We start from the raw sequence: 22,874 nt of genomic DNA, 5'->3' as shown, positions 1-22,874 counted from the left end.
TAGGGCACACTACATGCAAAAAATGGGGCAGCCATTGCTTTCTTGGGTCACATCACATTAGGAGACATGTGCAAGGCAGCTATCGGGTCAACACCACACACCTTTATAAAGCACAACAGTGCGGCCATACTAGCCTGTCTAGATTGTTAAATGGTACTAAGAATATTGTTTGCAAAATCTGAATTATTTGCCCACTGGTCACCACTTTAGGTGGAAACTGCTTTACAGTCAATGCAGAGCAAATGTATCTACAGCTACACATGCTATGAATGGAAAATATTACCCTGTAAGCATCTGTTTATAGCATGTAGTGCTGTAGATTCACATGCGCCCATCCTCTTCCCCAAAAGTTGCTGTGATTGCATGTCGCACCTACTCACATTTTATTACTTTAACTACTTACAGTGTATAAAGCTCACCATAGTCGCTATTCTCTACACTCCATTTTCACTACTCCCCCACTTAATGATTTTTTTTTTAGGTGGAGTCCTTGCACCTTGTGAACTAAGGGATGAGCCACAACACATCTTGTGACTCCGAATGTCTTAGAAGAAAAAATATTTTTAATGTTCTAGTCCAACACTAGTTTGTATAAGTATGCCAAGCATGCGAGTCTAGATCACTATATGCTACAAACAGGTGCTTACCGCACAGATAACATTTTTCATACTGTGTAAGGAAATACCCAGAAATACGTCTAATGAAAGACTACATTCATAGCAAATTTAATAATAAAATTTAATAAGAAGTAACAGTGCCTCACAGCACTTAAAAATACTTTCTCTACTTAGTAAGCCCAAAAAAAAAGACCTATTTTTAATTTTTTTTCCCTTTCCGCTGGTATAATGGCACTGTTAAAACCAAACACCTAGGCACACATAAAAGGTAAATCTGTATGATATAAACAGAAGTATAAGTACTACAATAAGGTATTCTTCAGACGGATGGAACGGTCCTCAAATGTTGTTAGAAAAAAGTTCAGTCTTTTAATTCCTTGAAAGATTCAATGAACGGCGAACAAACCAGCTGACGCGTGTTTAGTCGCAATAAGGAGAATTGCTCTGCGTCTTCTTCAGGGCGCTCAGCTGGTGATAATTCCAACCCGGCCGGGCTCTTTCCCGTCAAGGCAAATCGGGATATCCTAGTGTGCGTCCGCTACCTGGAACAGAGTGATCCGCCGTGGGGGCTCCGGGACATTTAAGAAACAAGATTTGAGAGCTTCTGAATCGCGTCATTAGAATTATTGGTTACTTCTTCGAATTACTGAACTCCCCCACGACGTACAGTCCTTCTGGCCTGATGTCTCAGGTTGATTGATTGATCGGGTTCGATCAACCTTTGCTTGATGCATTTTGTATACCGTGTTCCTGACACACTAGGATATCCCGATTTCCCTTGACTGGAAAGAGCCCGGTCGGGTTGGAATTATCACCAGCTGAGCGTCCTGAAGAAGTCGCTGAGAAATTCTCCTTAACGCGACGAAACACGTGTCGGCTGGTTTGTTCGCCGTTTATTGAATCTTGTACAGAATTAAAAGACTGAACTTTATACTAACAGCATTTGAGGACCAGAAGAATGCCTTATTGTACTACTTATACTTGTGTTTATATCATACAGATTTTCCTTTTATGTGTGCCTAGGTGGTTGTTTTTTTCAGTTCTGTGTAGGCCTTTGCCCAGAATAAAGTGAGGGGTTATAGGGCTTATCCCCTTGCTTAGTTGCACCATACAGACTGCTTCATATAGTTACATTTTGCGTATAATAAGCAGAGCGCCTGGTTAAATCCCTGACGAGAAAACCCTCCTTTTAAGTACATTAAATGGCACTGTTACACTGCTGCTGACTGATTGCTTGGTGCTTTACTGTACTGCATTGTGGACGTGTATGGCTGCAGAAAGGTAATCCATGAATAATGATTGTGCCTTTTTTGGTGTGCACATACCAAAAATGTTCTTTGGTTAATAAAATCCGAACTATTGGTTTTTCAGTTTATTTACTGTGACTGGTCCAATTTATATTGACCTAAAACACTGAAAATATATGTAGATAAAATGTGGGAAGATAAAGAATGATTGTCAGAACATCCCTCACTTTAGAACTTCTAACAGCACAGGCAAAAATATTTGATTTGCTACAACAGAAAATAAAGGATGTCCAGCAGCTTCTTTTTCTGTGGCTGCACCATCTGCGAGCTAGGTTTGCATTTAGTTTCTTTATTAGATGCTTGTGATCTTCATAGACCTGTGTTAGGTGAACTTGTGTTAAAATATGTTAGGGGTGTTTAAGAGTCTGTCTGTTGTAAGTATGTGCAACAACTATAGCGCAAACCTAGTCAAAAAGCAGCAGAGCACTGTACATGGTCAAAGACGAGCATAAAGTTAACGAGTAATAAAGGAAGATGGGTTGTGGCTGGTTAATGCATTGTGAAGTCGTTTTTTTTTTAAAGAGGGGAGTCTTCTGCTCTTTCTTAAATTAGAGCAGCGTTTTGGTGATCTTGATGGATTTGGGGATTGTTAGACCTATCAGCCTTGGGGTGGCCTCCCCTCCACCGCCCCACCCGCAACATAATTCATTCCTCCTCCATTTTTTCTGCCTTAGGACTTTGAGCACAAGGTGCATGTGCTCACTCCTCTAAAGGTAGTAATATTGGCTCATACCCACTTGGGATATTCAATTTACCTAGCAAATTGCACTACATGTACCCAGGGCCTGTCTATTAAATGTTAGCAGTAGGCCTGCAGCACAGATAGTGCCAGACACTTACGTAGCCCTTTAAACATGTCTAGGGCATACCATTGCAGGTTAAACTGCCATTTCAACCTGACAAAATAAACCTTTTGCCAGGCCCAAAGTGTGTGCATAGTTGTATGGCTTAGAACCAGGTGGCCGTGGGATGATTCTGGAGTACCGTTTTCAACAATTTGCTTTTGAAAGATTGTTCAGTGAGGACGTGGACGATGCTACGCAGCGAAGGTTGGAGCTGGGAGCCAGGCTACTGCATCGGCAGTTTCTCGCCAGTTTCTTTGTCCACCCCGGGCTGTGGGCAAATTCCTAGCAGCCTCACGTGTCATCCACAGGGACCAAGACTCTGAGGAACACGAGGCTGTGTACGGCGGCAGCAGCGGTGACTGCTATTTACAACAGCTACAACGCTTCTCCCCCCCCACTAACCGCCCTTTTCCACCATATCCACCTGCAGAATCCTTAGTAACCTGCTCAAAAAAACACCTGCCTAGCGAGTGTGGCTGCCATTAGTGGGTAGCCGCGGAGTGTGGGCCTACAGATAGGCTGCGGAGAATGCCCGACTATGTTGGGTGCGGTTTGCGGCCGTCTGGTGGCTCCCACTCGCTAGTTGATCAGCTGGGTGGATGAGGGGGCGTGGTGGATGACGTTGAGTGGTTAGAGGTGCTGCGGTGAAACGTAGCGGTAACCTGAACGGTGGAAGGAGCAGTTAGAATTCAGAATCCAGGATCTTATTTCCCTATAAGTATTGCGCTGCCTACAGCACCCTATCACTGTGAGAAGCCCGTGGATGAGTCGCTGCCAACTAATTCATCCAAACTAAATACTGAAGTTACTCAAGTACCCCTATTTGCGGAGCAAAGACCGAATGCGGCTTGTGGCTCCGGGGGCAACACAAGAAGCAGGGGGCTGACAGTGCTGTAGGCAATTTGCTTTCCCCAAACCTGTAATCTACATCCGTATTGCCTCAGGAGGAATGTGATTAAGGACTGTTACAGCGGACTGGCAGCCCACTAAAAACAGTATACTGAAGGAGATGGGAGAGGAGGAGGGAGAGGGGAGTGTAAAGTGAAGGAAGTGGAGTAGGATCCCTGACGCCGCCTCGCTCCCTTAGTTCTATTGGTTTGGGTGGAACAACTTGCAGACTCCTAGTCCCTCTGTCCTTTGAATAAATATAGTTATGAGGTCAGGCCTTTTGTGTGGGACATTGCCCTGACCACAATTAAAGTGGCCTAGAAATAGTGGGGAGGGAGATCTGCACAGCAGCCAAAGTACCCCACAGGAGAAACAGATAATTTAACAGCTTTTTCATCAACACCTCCTGAAGATGCTCAATATTCAAAAAATCATATTGTGGCTTGCCAACCAACTATCACAGGATAGTTTAAAACACTTGAAAGTATTATTAAAGACCACAGGGAAGGCATCATAGATAATGGAGTGCATTGAGTGCAACAACTATGTTCAAAGTTAATACAATGCAAGACGTAAGCTATAAAAAACCCGGGTGCACCAAAATCAATAATTTATTTTTTCCAGGGAATGGAATAAAGAAGTGGCAAACAACCCCTCAACAGCCGATAAGAGCCCTTGCACTGTAAAGTATCTAAAGTTGACAATGTGGTCTTGATCACGGAGATAGGCTCTGGCCCACTTTTGGTAAAAGTGCAGGTTCATGCCCCTAGTACCCCAACAGGAGTGCTTCAGCAAAGAATTGCATTTAGTGGACATGTGAACGCAACAAAAACTGTCCCTACATCTTTTTTGCTGGAGAAAGTCCGTGACCGACCACAGTGTTGATATAATTTACAGAATGCAACAGGACAACAGCCTAAATTCGAATAACACGGTGATTAACATATCATCCGGTTTTGATCAAAATACAAGTGATGATGTATTTTTGTTATCCCCTAGCTCAAGCCCAAAGGATAGTAAGACGACAAAACGGATCTATTTAGTCTAACATTGGAAACCGGATTCACTACGCATGACCTCAAACTGACTTTGATTCCCAAAAAAATTGACAAAGAGAATGTGCTCATTACAAATGGACAAAGTAAAGTAGAGCAAACCGACTCCATGACCATCCCTCTCAATTCAGCAGTTTTATCATTACTAGCTAAATATGAGGACAATTTTCTGGCAAGTGCACGTGTTCCAGAGGGTCAAAGAGAGCCTGAAATTGGAGTATGGGATAGTCTACTTAATACCACAGACACTATAACTAATGCTCTTAATTTCCATTCAGCTAAATTGAACACCCAGGTGGACTTCTTATTTTTTTTTTAAATTCTTTTTATTGAAACAAAACACATATAAACAGTGACCGAAATGCAGAGACCACAATCGGAAAGTTCCAACATTGACTTCTAGGCGTTATATAGTACTTAGTACAAAAATTGGGAACCAATTGTGGACAATGTTTAATGGGGTCCAGTGTACGTGTCCAGTCAACTATTAAGCAAAAGAATACAAAGTTCCCCAGGGAAAGTTAAAGAAGTATGTGTATTGATATGGAGAAAGAACGGAAGCAGGGAACGGGGTGTTCCCTTGTTGGAACTAGAAGACCTCACACACCCAGAAACCTAGGTGTCATGCTTCATCATTGGTCTCCTGCTCCTCGTCAGACTGGCGGTGCAATGTCTGACGGGCGCCGTAGGCGCTCTTTGTTGGAGATCTTTTGTTCCAGCCAGTGGTTTGAGTGCGTGTAAGGGGTCTGGTGAAGGTGTAGTCATGAGGGAATAGTGAAATTAAAAGAAGGTGAGCCAGTCCACAAAGGGCTTTATTCACGTGGCTGACTCCCTTGGTTAAAATGGTGGGAGGGGAGAAAGGAACTGTTTGATCTTCAGTGGGCTAACTCAACCCTCTAGATAGGTCAACATGTTTCTTGCCTAACTGGCAATTCTCCAGGACCTCGGGTGCTAGGTACTACACAGTGAGAAATTATATAAACAGTAAAATAAAGGAGATAGATACAACCTCACTGGGTCAATCAGGGAGCAGGCCAAGTGGTCCTGCTCTAGAGGGGAGACCTAGAAAAAATATGTAGAAATAAGCCAGGTGCATTGATAGTGGCATTCTCTCAACAATACTAGGTCACCACAGTACTCCATAAAACACACATACACTAAACATTAGAAACAGGATGTATCAGGATTGCACATTGGTTGGCGATTAAAAGTAGTACGTCCATTCCTAAAGATTAGGTAGTGTAATACTGGATCAAAACATATTTATCATTTCATTTGATTAGACGAAAAGGTTATCACAACACAATAGATGAATGGACTAGCGCTTACCCTAAGAGTAACCCTAAAGGGCCCCGCAGTCTGTTCCCGTGGGGCTGCTCGTAAAAGGTAAGGTACCTGTAAGAGAGGAACAAATACAGGCACCCAGATGGTGTACTGAGTATACTGGGTAGCATGTAAGCGGAAAAACTAGGATAAAGAAGAAGAGGCCATGGTTTTATGTGGACCCATGGCGAGACTTTGAGGGAAGGAATCTCTGCAAGAACTCTCCAAGTCCACAGTCGTTGGCTCCAGTGCAGGGGGTTCACAGATATCCCCACGGTACATATTCCATGCGCTCCATATCTTGACCCATTTCTGGGGTCGCCCCCTCGAGACATACACAGACTTCTCCCGAAACATGCACCAATCTAGATCTATCATCCATTTCCCAACCCTAGGTGCCCGAGCCGCCCCCCAAAGCTGCGCAATGTTGCGTTTGGCTATTGCACACGCTAGAGTCACCCACACCCTACCATGAGTCGGCAGGTCCGTGGGTTCCCACACATTTAGCAAGCAGCGCCTTGCCTCGGGATCAACTCGCAGCTCCCACACTTCACTCATCGTTGCATGTATACGGGTCCAGAACTCCCGAACCTCCCGGCACTCCCAAAGAATATGTATGAATGACCCCGGCAGCCCACATCCCCTGCAGCAATCAGGTGAGTCAGTCAGTCCCATCCTCTGCAGGCCGAGGCCCATTACATAAGAGCGATGTGAGATCCGAAGCTGAACCAAGCGGAACCTCATGGGAACTGCCACTTCCTTAGGGGATGCCACCGCCTCCCTCCAATCCTCTTCATCCAGGACAAGGCCATTGGCAACCCACTGCTCGCGGAGGCGCACCAGCGGGTCGTCCGTATGGTTGACCAATTTGCGGTACGTGAGGGAGATCGCTTTGGTCGGTAAGAGGCCATCAAGCAGGCGATCCTCCAGCGGGGAGGCCTCTGGGAGCTCCGCCCCGCCGGACACCACCGCGCTCAATGCATGGCTAATCTGAAGGTAGCGAAACCGCTCGGTGTCGCACAACTGGTACTTGGCCTGTAGCTCCTCAAAGGTCAATATCCTGTCCTTGCCCCATATATCCTTAATCTGTGAAATGCCTATCAGGTCCCACCGATCGAACCCCTTCGACTTCCAGAGCATCCCAAGCTTTTCAGAACTCCACAGCGGCGTGGACAAGGTCAGACGTCCAGCCCAGTGAAGGGCACCATTGGCCTCATGCCACACTCTCGTGGAGCACAGGGTGGGCCCCTGCAGCGGGAACGGCCGCGTCGTGCGTACAATACTCGGGTAAACTCACCCCCCGGCAGCTGACCCCGGTCCATGGCGTAACCCGGGTCAGCCGGGGATCCATAAATCGCGTGATTAATGGGAGCCATCTGTGAAGCCCAATAATATTTGCGAACATTCGGCAAGCCGATTCCGCCATCGTACTAGGGCAACATCAATTTAGAAAGTGCTATACGCGGTCTCCCCTCCCACAGAAGGCCGCGCTGAAGAGACTCAATCTCGCGGAAGTACGAGGCGGGGGCACAGGATCAAAAGAGTTCTGAAGAGCATATAAAAAGCGCGGGAGGGCCATCATTTTAAAAAGAGTAGCGTGACCCAGCAGGGAGAGAGGCAACGCCTTCCACCGAGCCGAGTCCGCCCGGAGCCTGGCTAGGGGGGGCAACAAATTCAGGCGGTGGCGCACTGTGGGGTCTAAAGAGATATGAATCCCTAAGTAGCGAAAGCTGGCCGCCTCCACCCTCACGGGGCAGTTCGCGGGCACCCGGGGCGGAGTCCCGCTCAGTACAAACGAAACCGACTTCGCCCAATTAATTAAGAAGCCAGAATATCTGCTGAAGATGGCGAGGACGTCAATAAACACTATCAATGAAGCCCGGGGGGAAGTCAGATACAACAGGATATCATCCGCATAATGCGAAATCTTATCTTCCCACTCCGGGGTCCAGCGCAATCCCTTTATGGAGCGGTCCCAGCGCACCCAGGCAGCAAGGGGCTCCAGGGCCAGAGCGAACAGCAACGGTGAAAAATCACCGGATCTGTGATTGTTCACGACGACTCGCGACAAGGGGTCAGAGTAAAGGAGGTGACCCAGCCGATGAAGCCGGGGCCGAATCCCAATTTAGCCAACACCGCAAAGAGATAGGGCCATTCCACACGGTCGAAAGCCATGGTGGCGTCCAGGGACAGCAATATTGCGGGCTCGTGAATATAAGATGCGCTGGCCAGAACACCGTGAAGGCGCCTAAGATTGAGGGCAGTATTTCTTCTGGGCATGAAGCCGGATTGGTCGGGATGGACCAGGGTGGAGATGACCTTCACGAGGCGCGTATCGAGCAATTTCGCCAACACCTTGGGTTCCACATTTAATAGCGAGATCGGTCGATACGAAGAGCATTCCAACCGAGGCTTACCCTCCTTATGGATGACGACTATGTTAGCGATTCGCTGGTCGTATGACAACCGACCGCGCTCCAAGCTCTCTGCAAACATGTCCTTCAAGTACGGAGCTAATCTATCGGCATGAGGTTTAAATAATTCAATTGGGAGACCGTTAGGGCCAGAGGCCCTACCGGAATGTACACCCCTGATAGCCATTGCCACCTCGTCATTTGTGAGAGCTGAATCTAGGTACCCCCTATCATCGTCCGACAACACTGGCAGGAGAATATTACGCAACATATCTGAGTTGTCAGCCTCCGAAAACGCACCCGAGGAGGTGTAAATCTCAGCATAATAACGGGCAAACTCCTCTACAATCAGCTGGGGGTCCGACGTGTCTGCAGAGCCAGCAACGTGTAGCTCCGGGACCAGTCTAGAGCCCCAGTCGCCCTTCTCTAGCCAAGCAATCAGTTTCCCGGCCTTATCGCCGTGTTCGTAGATCCTATCCTGAGTGACGTCGAGCTGCGCCCTAGCCGAACCCCGAGTCAAAGTCTTGTATTCATCCCGGAGCAGCCCAAGGCGGTGATCCGCCCACGGGTCGCCCCCGGAGGAGACATCGGTCTCTAAGGTCAAAAGCTCCGCCTCCACCCTATCCAGCTCAGCCCTCCTCTTCCGTTTTTGCTCAGCGACAAGGGAAAGAACCTCCCCCCTGACAACTGTCTTATACGCCTCCCATAAGGAGCATCGGGAAGCGACGGAGCCCTCGTTCTCGCTGAAAAAACTGTTGGTGACACGCTCCAATTCCCTCTTCACCACCGGGTCTCGCAAGCGCCAGGCGGGGATGGGAGGAATCCTACCCACGTCTCTCCGCCCCACACACAAACGCAACCAAACTGGCGAGTGGTCAGAGACCCCTCGCACCAAGTGTGTCACTTCGCTGACCGCGGCCGCATGGGCCGCCGGCAGCAATACATAGTCAATACGAGAAAGGGAACGATGCGCCGCAGATGTGTGTGTGTATTCTACCGCTCCCGGGTGTCGCAATCGCCAGCCATCAATCAAACCCGAGACCGAGAGAAAATCAGGCAGCCACCTGCGGGAGGGCAACAACGCACGGGAGGGGAGCCTATCCAATTCACCGTCCATAACCGCGTTGAAATCGCCACCGATCACCATAAGGCCCATAGGCAAAGCAAGAAACACCCGGCCCAAGTCACAAAACGTGTCAGTCTGCAGCGATGGGGGGACATAGACAGAGAGAAACGAGACCGTTTTCCCCTCCCAAACCCCAGAGACACCGACATAGCGCCCACGATTGTCAGACCAAGTAGACTGGATCGTAAGTGGGAATGAATTTTTAACCAGAATGCCCACCCCCCTGGAGCCCGAGGTAAAACCAGCATGTGCTACTAGCCTATAGCCACCCCGGTGCAGAGCCATACAGCGTTTCCCCAGCAAGTGGGTCTCCTGTAACAGGACAACATCAGGTGACCGCCGTCTGATAAATTGATTCACGGCAGTGCGCTTTATCCTGTCTCCCAGGCCATTAACATTCCAACTTAGGACCGAGAGTCCCAGGCCCTGTTTAGATGAAGCCATTAGTCATTGAAAAGCAAGAGTGTTTCAAAGGGTCCCATTGCATACACCGGTCACAAACCACAAACAAAACAACATCCCAATCCCCCCAACCCCTGAACGATATCCCCCCACCCTGCACCCCTGCATGTAACTTGTACACATCCCCAACTCGCAGTGTGCCTGTCGCCCCCACTAACTAAGATCTAAAAGTAGAGAACGGAGGAGGACCTTACGACAGGTCGCCAGCCCCCACCACCCCAGACCTACCAATTCCCCCCCCTTCAGAAACATATACAATAAACAGAACCGATAAATGGCAGAGGGGGTGAGGAGAAGAGTAACAAACCCCCCGTCAATCCCTCTACATCGATGATGGTAAATGTACGTTGCCTAGGCCAAACAGTTCATCCTTCGCCGTCTTCCGCCTGGGTATGTCCCTCAGGACCAGGGTCCCCGAGTCGATCCAGCCAGTCCGCCACCACCTCCGGAGAGTCAAAGAACCACGTCTTGCCTTTGTGTTCAATTCGGAGGCGGGCCGGGTACATCATCGAGTACTTCATGTCCCGATCTCGAAGTCTCCTTTTTATTAACACAAATCCCCGCCGCTGTTTCTGCACCATCCGGGTAAAGTCAGGGAAAAACAGCAAGGAAGCATTTTCGTAGGCCAGCGGGCCCGAGGATCTCGCGGACTGTAAAATGGCGTCCCTGTCTCGAAAATTCAGGACACGGGCTATGATGGGACGTGGAAGCATCCCAGTTTTCGGGCGACCACCGGGCACCCTATGAGCCCTCTCCACAGTGAAAAACTTGCTCAGGCCCTTGGGTTGGAGATGTTTCAGGATGAGATCCTCGACGAAAAGGTCTGGGGTATCCCCTTCCGATCGCTCCGGTACCCCAAGGATGCGAATGTTATTCCGGCGTGCCCGACCTTCATACTCGTCAAGTTTCTGATCGAAGTGGGTATGGGCCGCCTTGAGATCAGACACCACCTTCTGAAGGTCCGACACATCCTCAATGAGGCTCCCCGTCTTTATTTCAAGGTCTTTGACCTTCTCGGAAGTTTTGTTGAGGTCGGCCCTGACAAGACCCACCTCGATAGTGACCGTGTCCAACTTAGTGTCGATCGTCCCCAGAGGATTGAACCCCCCTAATGGCCGCCATCAGTTCCTTCATGGTCGGATCATCTCCGGCCGGGTCCCCATCTGGCCCTCCAGACAGGGAACGCTTCGCCTCCGACGGGGATCCCTTTGAGACCGCATATTTGTCGATCCGATTCGATTGGACTTGACGGTGCGATTTCTGAGCCTTCGGGAGGTTCTTGTCCGGGTCCCGCGCCGCCATCTCAACCGCAAATGCAGGAGAAACCCACCACTCCTCAGTCGAGCGAAGAAGGGTCTTGCAGCGATTGCCAGTAGGGTAGTGTACAGAGGGCAAGGAAGCTCCGATCGCCACCCGGGCACAGCAAACAAGGGACCGACCGGCCACTTCCGGTCTCAGCGGCCGATGTTGTCGCACTTCACCCCGGACGGTGGCACACCCGGGGTCCCGGTCTTCGTGGTCGTAGGCCCCAATTCTTCCGACGACGAAACTCCGACGCCAGAGCAGGCAATCGAGTCCAAATTTCACCTAGTGACTCAGGTGACGGTCCCCCACAAGATAGTGGGGACGGGGTACAGGATAGTGTGCCGGATAGGCGGTCAGGATGTGGCGGCCGGCGGAGCCGATGCTCAAGCGGCCATCTTGGTCGCTGGCGCGGCTCCTCCCCAGGTGGACTTCTTAAACACACTAGCCCTCTACTTTGCCGGGATAGACTCCCAAGTTTATTAATTTATCAAATTTTGTAGTAAAGGCACAGTCTGATAAAGATAACCAACTGATTACATGTACCTGTGCCCATATGTTCGATAAAATCTCAGAGCTACTATATATAGTAGGCTCTATGGTGGCGAAGGTCTAGTCAATGTCGGGCAGGATTACTAAAGACTGAGTCGGCACAACAGATTATGACCACTGCCATTGTCTTGATACCAAAGCATTAATAGCGGCAACTCTTAGCCAAGCTATGAACACAATGAATAAAAATGGGATTAGAAAAAAATCGACAAATAATATAAAGGGTTCCTTTAGGCGTAAAGACCAGCAACAGAATACAATTCCATCTATAAGGAAGGATGAAAAAAGGGAAAACCAATTACTAATGAAAGAAAGCACAATAAACAGCCTGCAGAAACCTCCTGATTATACCGACTGTAATGAACCGATCGAGTCTCCACCAGCAAGTGAAGCCGATGATTCTCAAATTACCAACAATACGGCTATTATTATATATAAAGAAACGTTGCTTTATGTTGACCAGTGTGAAACACTCAAATTTTAAATATTGAAATAGAACGTTAATTCAAGTAAGGTTGGCACTTTAGAAAGCAAATGTTTAATGACACCTTATCTATGGCATTTTAAATTAAAATTTTAAAAAGCAAGTTAGTATTGATAGTTTTTTGGAAGATTTTATTAATGTACAAAGAAGCGCCGCTATATTAAGGATCGACAAATGACAAATGAATTGAAATATGTTACTTCCAAAATCATTCTAAAACTAGCAATATATTGTCGCTCTTTTGTCATCAGAAGAAAAGACAATTGTTAACATTTGGATTCCCTTATTACATTTTATAAGTGAAATGTTCAAATGGGAAGAAATAACAGATTCAAGTTTCATGTATCTGGAATCCTAATGTAAAATTCTAACTTGTGGTGAAGTCCGATTGTAAATTGCAATTCTGAAAATGACACTTTTAGAAAGTAGGCATTTTCTTGCCTCAATCATTTCGTGTCTGCAGCCTTTCTCTGGTCATCTGATTAGGTGTAGTTGGCAGTGGGGCTTTGTGTATTCCTCCTAGACAGCCACACACAATGGGAGCTTAGGTGTGGCTGAGTGGGACATCAATGGGAGGGAGAAGCTGGGCCTAGCCTCACACCTGAATTGGCTGGGTCTTGCATACCCTATGTAGGTAATCTGGAGCCGGAGCAGGGACGGCAGAGCATCTGTGCACTTCAAAGGCATGTCTCCAGCAGTTTTCCCCCACTTTAAAGCCACAACTGTGTATGAAAGCAGGACTTCAGACGCCACCACTTCAGTATGCTTCTGGACCGGAAGTGCTGTGCTGCTGAAGGACTGTCACTCTTCTGAACTGTAGCTCTGCTGGACTCCTGCTTTGCTGTTCTGACGTGCTGTCCTTTTGCCTGAGAGAGAGACTGGAACTGCATCTCTTGACCCCAGAATCCAGAGTGACTCCAAGTGGAGTGGTGTGGCTCACTGGTTAGAGGCAGCAGACCCGTAAGCAGAGAACGGCCTGGGACCAGGTTTCAATTCCCGACGCGGCAGGGTCGTGGACCAGCGTCAAAACAGACTTGATAATTCTCGCCTCAGTGCCTACTCTAACCAGGGAACACACTCGGCTACTCTGGGCATTAAGCTTGCCTCATCTCTACAACGGCCCCCCACAGACGCCGGGGATGCCTGGTTTCACCTTGGAGATACCCAGAAAGGGACCATCTCACAGGGAAAACCTGGACGGGTTCCCCAGCGGTCTTCAGCGCCAGGATACTCCTTGGAGTCGCAGTGCGCTTTACAAGTACACCCACATTTACAGTTTGCTGGCCCCTGATCTGAAACCTCAGAGGCTTTTAACCATCTTGCAACTTCAGCTGGGCTCTGCAATCTGTGAGTCTTCCATGCCAAGTGGTGCCACCCCAGACCCGGACCCTTGGTAGTGGGTCTAAGGTGCTTGCCAGTGGCACCGACTCATTTTCCCTGCTGAGTGACATATCCCCAAGCAGAACCGATGCATCTCCACTGCTGTGTGGATTGGACCCATCGCATAGACCTGCATCGCCTATCTCAGTCCTTGGAACCAATGCATCGCCCCGGCGGCACTGCACTTCCACTGCCCAGGTCCTCACATCTCTCGTTGACCGCAACCTCGACGACGGCATCGGACACTGCATCGCAGCCTCGCAGCTCCTCAGAACTGACGCAGCGCCTGCTGCATGCCACATCCCCAGTGCTGGACTTTGCATCACCAGCATTGTCGACGGTATTCTCAATGGTGCAACAGGACCTTGCACCGCAGCCTTGCCGCATTTCAGACCCTACGCATAGTTTTGATTGTGCGATGCATCTTCGACCCGGATCCATGCAACACTCCGCTTCCAGGATTTAAGGTACTCTGTTCAGTGGGTCTAACTGGGTCCCTGTAGCTGGCCGTGCTCCATCTTGGTCGACCTGAACTTATGACTTTGTCCCAGTATGGCGCAACCAGATATCCACAATTGGTCCTTTGTACTTTGGTGCTACGTACACAAAACTCTAAAATTCAATATCTCCGGTTCTGCAAATTGGATTTATGTTGTCTTGGTCTTGTTTTATTTATTTAAAATGACTCTATTTTTCTAAATCTGTTGTGCATTCCTTTTTGTGTTATATTTTCATTGTTTTACTGTTTAGAATGCTGCACAAATACTTTATGCATTGCCTTTAAGATAAGCCTGACTGCTCTGTGTCAAACTACCAAGGGGGTGAGCACAGGTTAATTTGGGGTTTGCTTGTGCCTTACCCTGACAAGGATTGTGGTTGCTGCTTGACCAGGGCTTACACCCCAATCAACATGGAACACATTTCTCAGGGTTACTGCTGTAGATCCTGGGTGCATAGTTGGGAAAGGCCTGCGTTCTTGTTTTTTTATTTTGTACACTTCTTAGTCTGCAATCTCGTGGTGTCCTGGCTGGCGGGTGTGCCAAGAATCACCAAAGGTAGAGTGCTTGTGAGCAAAATAAGCGGGGGTGCTAGTTTTGATGGCTTTTTGAATGACACAGATGGTTTTGAAGATGGTGTGGGCCAGCAAGATGAGCCCATAGAGTTCCACCAGGATAGTGGTAATGCCATATTTCTTCAGGCCCATGATGTGATGTGTTGCAAGGTGTTTAGCTTTAACTCTTCATTTACATTTTCGTTGTAAACTAAATGCTTGTAAACTGGTCCAAAAATATTGCCAGTACCTGCATTGCATCAGTTGCTGTATTTTCTCTTCGTAAGGGCTTTTTATGTTCTCTTTCCTTACAGTATGTTTATTGTTTTCCGAGGTGCATTCAGATTCAACCTTAACAACATACCCCTTCTCATGCATCAGTCTGGAAGCCGCACAATCTCCACCTCTACTGTATGTATGTCTATTACTCTTAGTGGGTTTCTGAATGTTGTCGATGTGGTATATAAGGAAGGGTGCAGTAATCTGATCACTCTGACTTGTTTGGAAACAAATGTCAATGCTAATGCAATACAACAGCTGTAAAGTAGTGACTTCGAAAATGTATGTATTGACAAAATTGTCAGGTATTAATGCAAATTTCTATAGCTAGCTAGGATTGAAATTACAATTTTATTAAAGATTTTGGCATTCTTATTTCTCTTTTTTGGTCCTCTTATGCAGTACTAAATGATGAGCACTTGAAGACTGAAAGAGTAAATATATCTCTGCTTGATACCCTAATGGTAAAGAAGCAGAGTGAAAATCAAGTAGTGTGCTGGTTTTGTCTCCATGACCCACTTAATATGACACACCTTATCAAGGAATTACGCATAACCTAACCAAGAAGAACAAAAAGGAAATGATCTAGATGGAGATTAAATGAATTTAAGCTTTAGTTCCAAGGTAGAGCAGATGTACTAAAATTATTATGAATTGAAAGACCCAGAAAGAAGCGCAAAGAAGGAATTGTATTGCCACACGTGTCTTTGAGAAATGTTCTGCCCACCTGCGTGAGGTTGGAAAGGGCAGGGAAGGCAGTCTATTGACAGAAGCCGGCACTTGCATTGAGATTAAGAGCCAGAACTGCTTTTAGAAAAATCGGAAAAATGCTGAACATTTAGGGTAGCGAAAGATAAACTCAGCACACACTATGAAATGTGTTTTCAATATTGAAGGCCATGATGGCCAGTTGTAGGTGATGTGGGCCAGATGAGTGTGGAAATCTATCGACATCTCTTGAGGGGCCACATTTGGGGCCAAGACCATTACTCTTCAGTTATCAGCTAGCCCTCTTTCTCAGGTTGGTCGGTTCTAAGAGAGGTATGTGTGTTAAGTCGTATTTTGTATGCTGTGTAGTCCGTGTGTGTTGAAAATCTGCCCTTACAGTAGGATCACCCCAGATTTTTGCCTTCTTTTTGCTGATTTCGATTTTGTTGTCCATAGGACTCTGTGCACTTTACTCCTGCTATCCAGGGATAACATGCTTTTGCTCTCATTTGAAACATTTTAAAAGTGACATATTCCTAATTGGCATATTTAATTAATTTATAAGCCCCAGTATGTGGCACTACATATATCCAGGCCGTGTAAATGTTGTGCTACTAGTGTGCTGCCGCACTCGTGGAATACACTAAAGTAGCACTGTAAAGCATGCCCCTGGGTTTTAAACTGCCATTTAATCCAGACCTGGCAAAAGGAAACATTTGCCAGGACTAAACCTTCCTTTTCAGGATAGGTCACCCATAAGGAAGGCCCCAATTGCTCATAGGGCACGGGGCATGGTATTTAAAAAGTAGAACATGTATATTTAATGTTTTACATTTTCTGGCAGTGAAACAATCCCAAAGGTTTTCACTGTAGAAAATCTGTCTCTCCTATAGGAAAACACTGGGTTACAATCTAACGATTTATTATGCTTAGTTTCAGTTAGGGAGCAGCTTTAAGTTATTCTAGTACTCATTTTAATAGTACTTTAAAATCCAACTTATTGGTGTAGTCTGATTTTATATTATTATTTTAGAAATGACACTTTTAGAAAGTTGTCATTACTCTGCCTACGCCTAAAGGGCATTTCTACCAGGGCCCAGTGTCCACTGGCTGTTGATTGTTTGTAATCAATATACAATTGACCTAGACCTTATAGGCACTTAAAAATTAATCCTTTTGAGGTATACCATATGTTGCACAAACAATACAAGCTTACTCCTCTTTCTTTAATTATTGGGGTAGTAGGTATGTCCAAAGTTGGTGCCTCCTTAAACATTCGCCCATTCCCTGAAAGTAAAATCTCAGTTGTGAGACAACAAAAACACACACACCCTAGTGTCAAAATACAACACGGAAGGAAGAAAAAAGTGCGTAAGAGCGAGATGGCACCTCACGGGCGCACCACCAACGGGAACTTGGCAGGTACTCACCAGGATTGCCCTGTTCTCATCATTGGCACCATCAAGCTCGGAAAGAAAAATGTGTCCAAAAAAACCCACAAATACAGGAAAGTGTTTTGTGAAGATATGCAGTGAAAATAGACCACAGACAACCAATATAGTGTCAAACAACATATAAACTGCAACTCCAAACGTAGGTCGTTGATCCTTCCCCTTCAACTTACGCACTGGTGGAGGATGTCTGGCATTGACTCAGCCCGTGTCAATGCCAGACATCCTCCACCAGTGCGTAAATTGAAGGGGAAGGATCAACGACCTACGTTTGGAGTTGCAGTTCCATGAGGGGACTATCCTCCCAGCTGGTACGAGTACAGATTGCCGAGTGAGGTTGTGAAGACTATATTGTCCTTATGCAGTGGCTTTAATATGTGTGACGCCCTGAAGAAATTGCCAAAAAGCTAGATGGCAATGAAACATGTCGGCAAGTAAAGTGGTGTTGGTTAGATAGTTAGTAACCACACTCACTTTTTTTAGCATCCACACCCAACACAAGAGACAGAATAAAATTGCATATCTGTGTTGCTGTGTGGTTTATATGTTGTTTGACACTATATTGGTTGTCTGTGGTCTATTTTCACTGCATACCATCACAAAACACTTTCCTGTATTTGTGTTTTTTTTGGACACATTTTTCTTTCCGAGCTTGATGGTGCCAATTGTGAGAACAGGGCAATCCTGGTGAGTACCTTCCAGGTTCCCGTTGTTGGTGCGCCCGTGAGGTGCCATCTCGCTCGTACACACTTTTTTCTTCCTTCCGTGTTGTATTTTGACAGTAGGGTGTGTGTGTTTTTGTTGTCTCACAACTGAGATTTTACTTTCAGGGAATGGGCGAATGTTTAAGGAGGCGCCAAATTTGGACTTACCTACTACCCCAATAATTACAGAAAGGGGAGTAAGCTTGTAATGTGCAACATATGGTATACCTCAAAAGGATTAATTTTTAAGTGCCTATAAGGTTTAGGTCAATTGTATATTGATTGTATTAAGAGTGGAGGGCGACATATGACCTGCTTTACCCTCTAAGCTCCTTGTTGTTATCAATGTTGATTGTTTGTAGACAATGGACAAAAGGCTTGGGTCTGCAGCGAAGTTTTTCTTCCTTTAGCAGGATGGCCTAATGGGCTTGCTTAGTCCCTTCCTGAGTTTCAAGGGACCCTGTCACCGGCAGGTGTAGCTTTTACCTAGGCTTGCCTACCTACTTCGTCCTAGTCAGCTTGAGTCCAAACCCAGTGGGAAGGGGGAACTGCCCCAGAACTGGTTTACATGGACCACAAGGAAGGATTTGCCTGTTTCTGTAGCCACTTCTCGGGGAAGAAGGGTTTAGCCATGGGTTTAGGGAAAGATAGGTACTGTACAATAACTTATAATAAAACACACTGTTAGTGCTACACAGTGGGTGGGGTCAACCCATTTGTTAGAGAGTTGCCAAGATTTTCTTAAAAGCGCTGGCTAGCACTGGGCAGAACTGTGGTGCCCCAGTACTGTAATTTGAACACTCCTGGACCTGTGGAGAATCCGTAAAGGGAATGCTTTGATCTGAAGAACATGAAGGAAGACTGTACCTGCTTGCCTTGAACACAAGGCCCCAGACACCACTCCAAGAGTTAGTTGGCTGGCCTCTTGTTTAAGTTAGAGGGACAGAAGAAGCATCCAGAGACCCTTTTCCTTCAACTACCCAGCTGACCAGTACCACCAGATCCTGCCCTGCTGCTGGTCTCTGTTTGAGTCAATCCTAACCCCTAATTGAGGCCCCCCAGGTCTGGGACCCGTTGCTGCCGTTAAAGTGTACTCCTTCTGACCACACTGCAAAAGCTGGGACTTAAAAATCTTTTTACCAACTTTCTGCCTGGTGAACTGACGGAGACTGGGATTGCCGTTGAAGCAGCAGCCATTGTCGTCATATTACTGGTCAGCCTCAGCTGTCTGGTTTGGCTCGCTGAAGGAGATCCGACTTACAGAAAAGTTTTTAAGTCCAAACGTAGAGAGCTTCATTGGGACCAACGCCAAACTGCAACTCATCGAAGCCTTCATGGACAAAGACTTCGGCCTTCACCCGGTCAGAACTTTCTCACCTTTGCTGAAAACAGCACTGGGACCCCACTCATCAGCAACTAGCTGTCATTGAGCCCCTCGTCAGATTCAGCATGCAGCTTGCCCTGCCAAAGACTGGTTAACAAACACCTTTTCTCCATAAAAATTTCAAAGTCAGAAGGGAAACTTTCCACTCAGACTAACTTGGTTGCGGTTCCCGATCCGTGCTCCATCGCAGTCTGTCTTAACTTTGACTTTGTCTAGCTCGACCAGATAATCATGGTTGGTGCTTTTTGGCACGATTTATTATTCTAACTTTAACAATTCATCTCCGGTTCTACTTATTGAATTTTGGCCATTTTGTTTTCATTTAATTTTTTTAAATATACTCTTTTCCCTGCATTGCGCACTTTATTACTGTTTGAGGACTGCATATTGAGTAGTGCATAAATAATTTGAGCATTGCCTTTAAGTTAAACCTGACTGCTTTGTGCCAATCTACCATCGGGCTATGCAAAGGTTTATTTATTTACATCTGTGGTTCACCCTGACAAGTATTATGAATATTACTTGAGGGAGGTTCTCCTCCCCCTCAACTAGTACTCCAATTTCTTACAGTGAGGTAATGCAGAATCCAGGCTGGCTCCTCCGCATCGGACATCAGAAAAACAGTGTATTTGTATGAAATTGTCCTCTGTGTCTACAAAAATCGATTAAGTAGTTTTTGAGAAATTAGGGTGAAAAATATGTGTCTTTCACGCAGCAGATGATCCCCCGCCCGACAGATCAAAAGATGTGATCTGATTGGCCGCCACAACATCATCACAGATGTTGCAGCAGCCATATTAGGATTCGGGGACTCAGTCCTCAGTCCTGTAAAAAGATTAAAAAAAAACATGAAAGGGGCAGTGTAGGGTTATATGTATGTATTATTTCGACGGTACAGCTGATCCATGATAAGATTAAAAAACTACAATTTAAGAAAGACTGGCTCGCACCCGTTTCAAATAATAGTCCCCTAATGTTAGCCTGGGCCCGGGGGAACTGGGCAACCTTTATTTTTGGATTTTTGGGGAGGTGGCTTGCAGCCTCCCTCCCCAAGCCACTGGAAGGCCCCTTGGAGCCCTTTCCCTGGGGACAGTTTAATTTTGTTGGGGAGTGGACGTTGTGCACTCACTGAACCATTATAGGGCCCTGGGAACCCCTTCTGCTGGGGCAAATATATTTATTTTGGAGAGTCCCCCCCCCTCCATGAGTCATTCAGAGACCATGGGGGATTTTTGTGGAGGGTGTTTGCTCCCCCTCAAGCCACTGGTAGGCCCCTGGGAACATATTCCCTGGGGCCAATTTTATTTTGACTGTTAGGGGCGTTGTGTGGCCCCTTCCCCGAGCCAGTGTCTCTCGGACCCAATCTCCCTGAACATGGACATGTTTCCCTGTCCCGAGTAGTAAGGGGAGGGAATATAAATCTAATTACATGTCCTCTCACTTCCGAGCAGGAAACCGATTTGCTTCCACTTGGCCAGAGCAGAAATAAAATCTACTCCTGCCGGATGGGAAAAAAGTAATGGAGGGAGCTCCTTGCTGTACCCAGGATGGGTGCTGGCAAGGGAGCTCGCAGGGCTGCAGGGCCCATGGCTTCCCCTCCTACTGACCCAACTTTAAAAATGTCGTTGGGTGCCTTGCTGGGACTGGGTTACCCAATTAATAAAAAACAAATGTGGCCTGCTCCTGCGCAGCACTACAAAATGGACCTGCTTTAAGGGGTCTCGTGGTGGGACGGTTACACCCATAAACCCCACCTCCAAAAACTAGGGAAAGAATAATAAATGAGCTGCTCATTTATTATTTACTGCTCCTGGCAAGAGGCGCCCCATGATGTCCTTCATGGGATAATTTACATGCATTGTGCTGCATGGTGGTGTCAGTCCGTGTAGGGCTACCACCAGCGTCTTTTTACTTTTTTCTGTGGGGGTGGTTGGTGCTACAGGCAGCGCAACAGCCCCACAGATATACTCTGGAAAAGATTAAGCATTGGTTTAATGAGGTCTATAGAGCATAACCCCAGGAACTTTGATGATATTTGTAAGCATTTTCAGAGCTGGAGCTTCTGCTCTACAGCTTCGGATTGCCGGGAACCCTTGTGGTTTGGTCTTATGGCTGCATTATGTGGTTTGAAGAGTGTAAAAGAAAAACTTTAGCATCTGTTTATTGTTGTTTTGGCTACAAATCAATGTTTTAAATGTTTCAACAGAAATTCCAATGATTCCTTGAGAAAGCCAATAGTCTTGTCTTGTCTATTAATGTAGTCCCTCCTTGACAAAACCAATAGGCAAGCCTTTTACATATTGACCATGACTTACATTAAAAATAAAAATAAATTCCCTAGAAAAACAAATTTTATAGTGAAGGTTTCATATTTAGATATTAAAAAAAAACCTTAAACATTCTCTGAAAAAACAAGGGTTAAAGTGACTTTATATCTACAGGTTTCCTGTTTTGGAACGTGACAGGCCTCTGGAACAAAACAAACAACATAGAGTATGTAGCAGGTTTTCACTTCTTTTGCTTTCTGGAGACTTGGCTAATGGACTCTATACATGTGAATTGCTTCAGAACATATGTTCCTGCAGTTGCTTCAAATCATGGAAGCCCAAAGAGTTATGTACCTCTGTCACTAATAAGCTCCCATTTACAAAAATAACTACGGCAACACATAATTCTCATTATCAAATAAATATTTGTGACATTCTGAGATATGTTAGGCTAGCAGTGAGTAATTTCTATAATGATACTACCAATTCACATATAATTGCTACCTTGCGACAACTGGATAACGGTCTGGAGTTTCTTTGTTCAAGAAACAGTAAGCGCTTGATTGTCTTATGGGGGATGATTTCAATATGTTTGTGTAAAATGCCTTCTGAAAAAATATGTGGACTAATTAATTTGGAAAATGCCTCTCAATCCCACTTTACCCATAACCATTACAGAGATAAGTTTAACCAATTGTTATATATATTCGATCTGGCTTTTTCCAATATAATTTCGGTCCCTTGTGCTCCATTTAAAAACATTTTAATGTCAGGGACTTTCACACTGTTATCGACTTTGTTTTATTGCCTAACAACAACACAGCATGTGCATATACGTTTGTTACTCATGACATCGCACTAAGTGATCACTTCCCCCAAAGCATTCAACTTTCCCTTGCAACACCTTCTGCCGGCCCTGTAGCCAAGCTACCAGCTTGGCCAAAGATATTGAGCTAAAAAATTACACCTTGCGCTGGTCATAGGTAGTGCCAGAGGGGTTCTTCAAGTTAATTAAGACCGATAGAGATGCTTTTGAGGTTTATCTAGATAATACTTCTGACCCACGACCCACATTCCATTTTTGAGGCCTTCATGGCAAATACACGAGGTATAAAGGAAGGCCTCTTTGTTGCTGGAGAGCACCTGAGACATGTGAGAAAAGGGTGGCTTGACTCTGAATGCTCTACGGCCCATAAGAGCTCTCATGGAGGTTTTACATAAATCTCCTAAATGTAAATTTGAGGTACAGGCATGTAGAACAGATTATAAAAGGGC

The 22,874-nt window shown here is 46.3% G+C and overlaps 1 protein-coding gene across 5 annotated transcripts in view; it reads left to right on the top strand.

The window, feature by feature from the left end:
* KYAT3 (kynurenine aminotransferase 3) overlaps positions 1 to 22,874 on the top strand; it is a 548,094-nt gene that overhangs the window by 153,203 nt on the left and 372,017 nt on the right. For 3 of the 5 annotated variants that reach the window (XM_078646064.1, XM_078646028.1, XM_078646038.1), the window contains one exon: positions 15,121 to 15,217. The exons of the other annotated variants lie outside the window; for them this stretch is intronic. In XM_078646064.1, coding sequence (XP_078502190.1) covers positions 15,122 to 15,217 — 96 coding nt within the window. In that variant the 5' untranslated portion in view covers position 15,121. The remainder of the gene's footprint in view (positions 1 to 15,120; positions 15,218 to 22,874) is intronic. 5 annotated transcript variants of the gene reach the window in all.

This window comes from Lissotriton helveticus, chromosome 1_1, assembly GCF_964261635.1.
Source record: "Lissotriton helveticus chromosome 1_1, aLisHel1.1, whole genome shotgun sequence".
Taxonomy (NCBI): Eukaryota; Metazoa; Chordata; class Amphibia; order Caudata; family Salamandridae; genus Lissotriton; species Lissotriton helveticus.
This window is presented reverse-complemented; position numbering and strand designations above follow the sequence as displayed.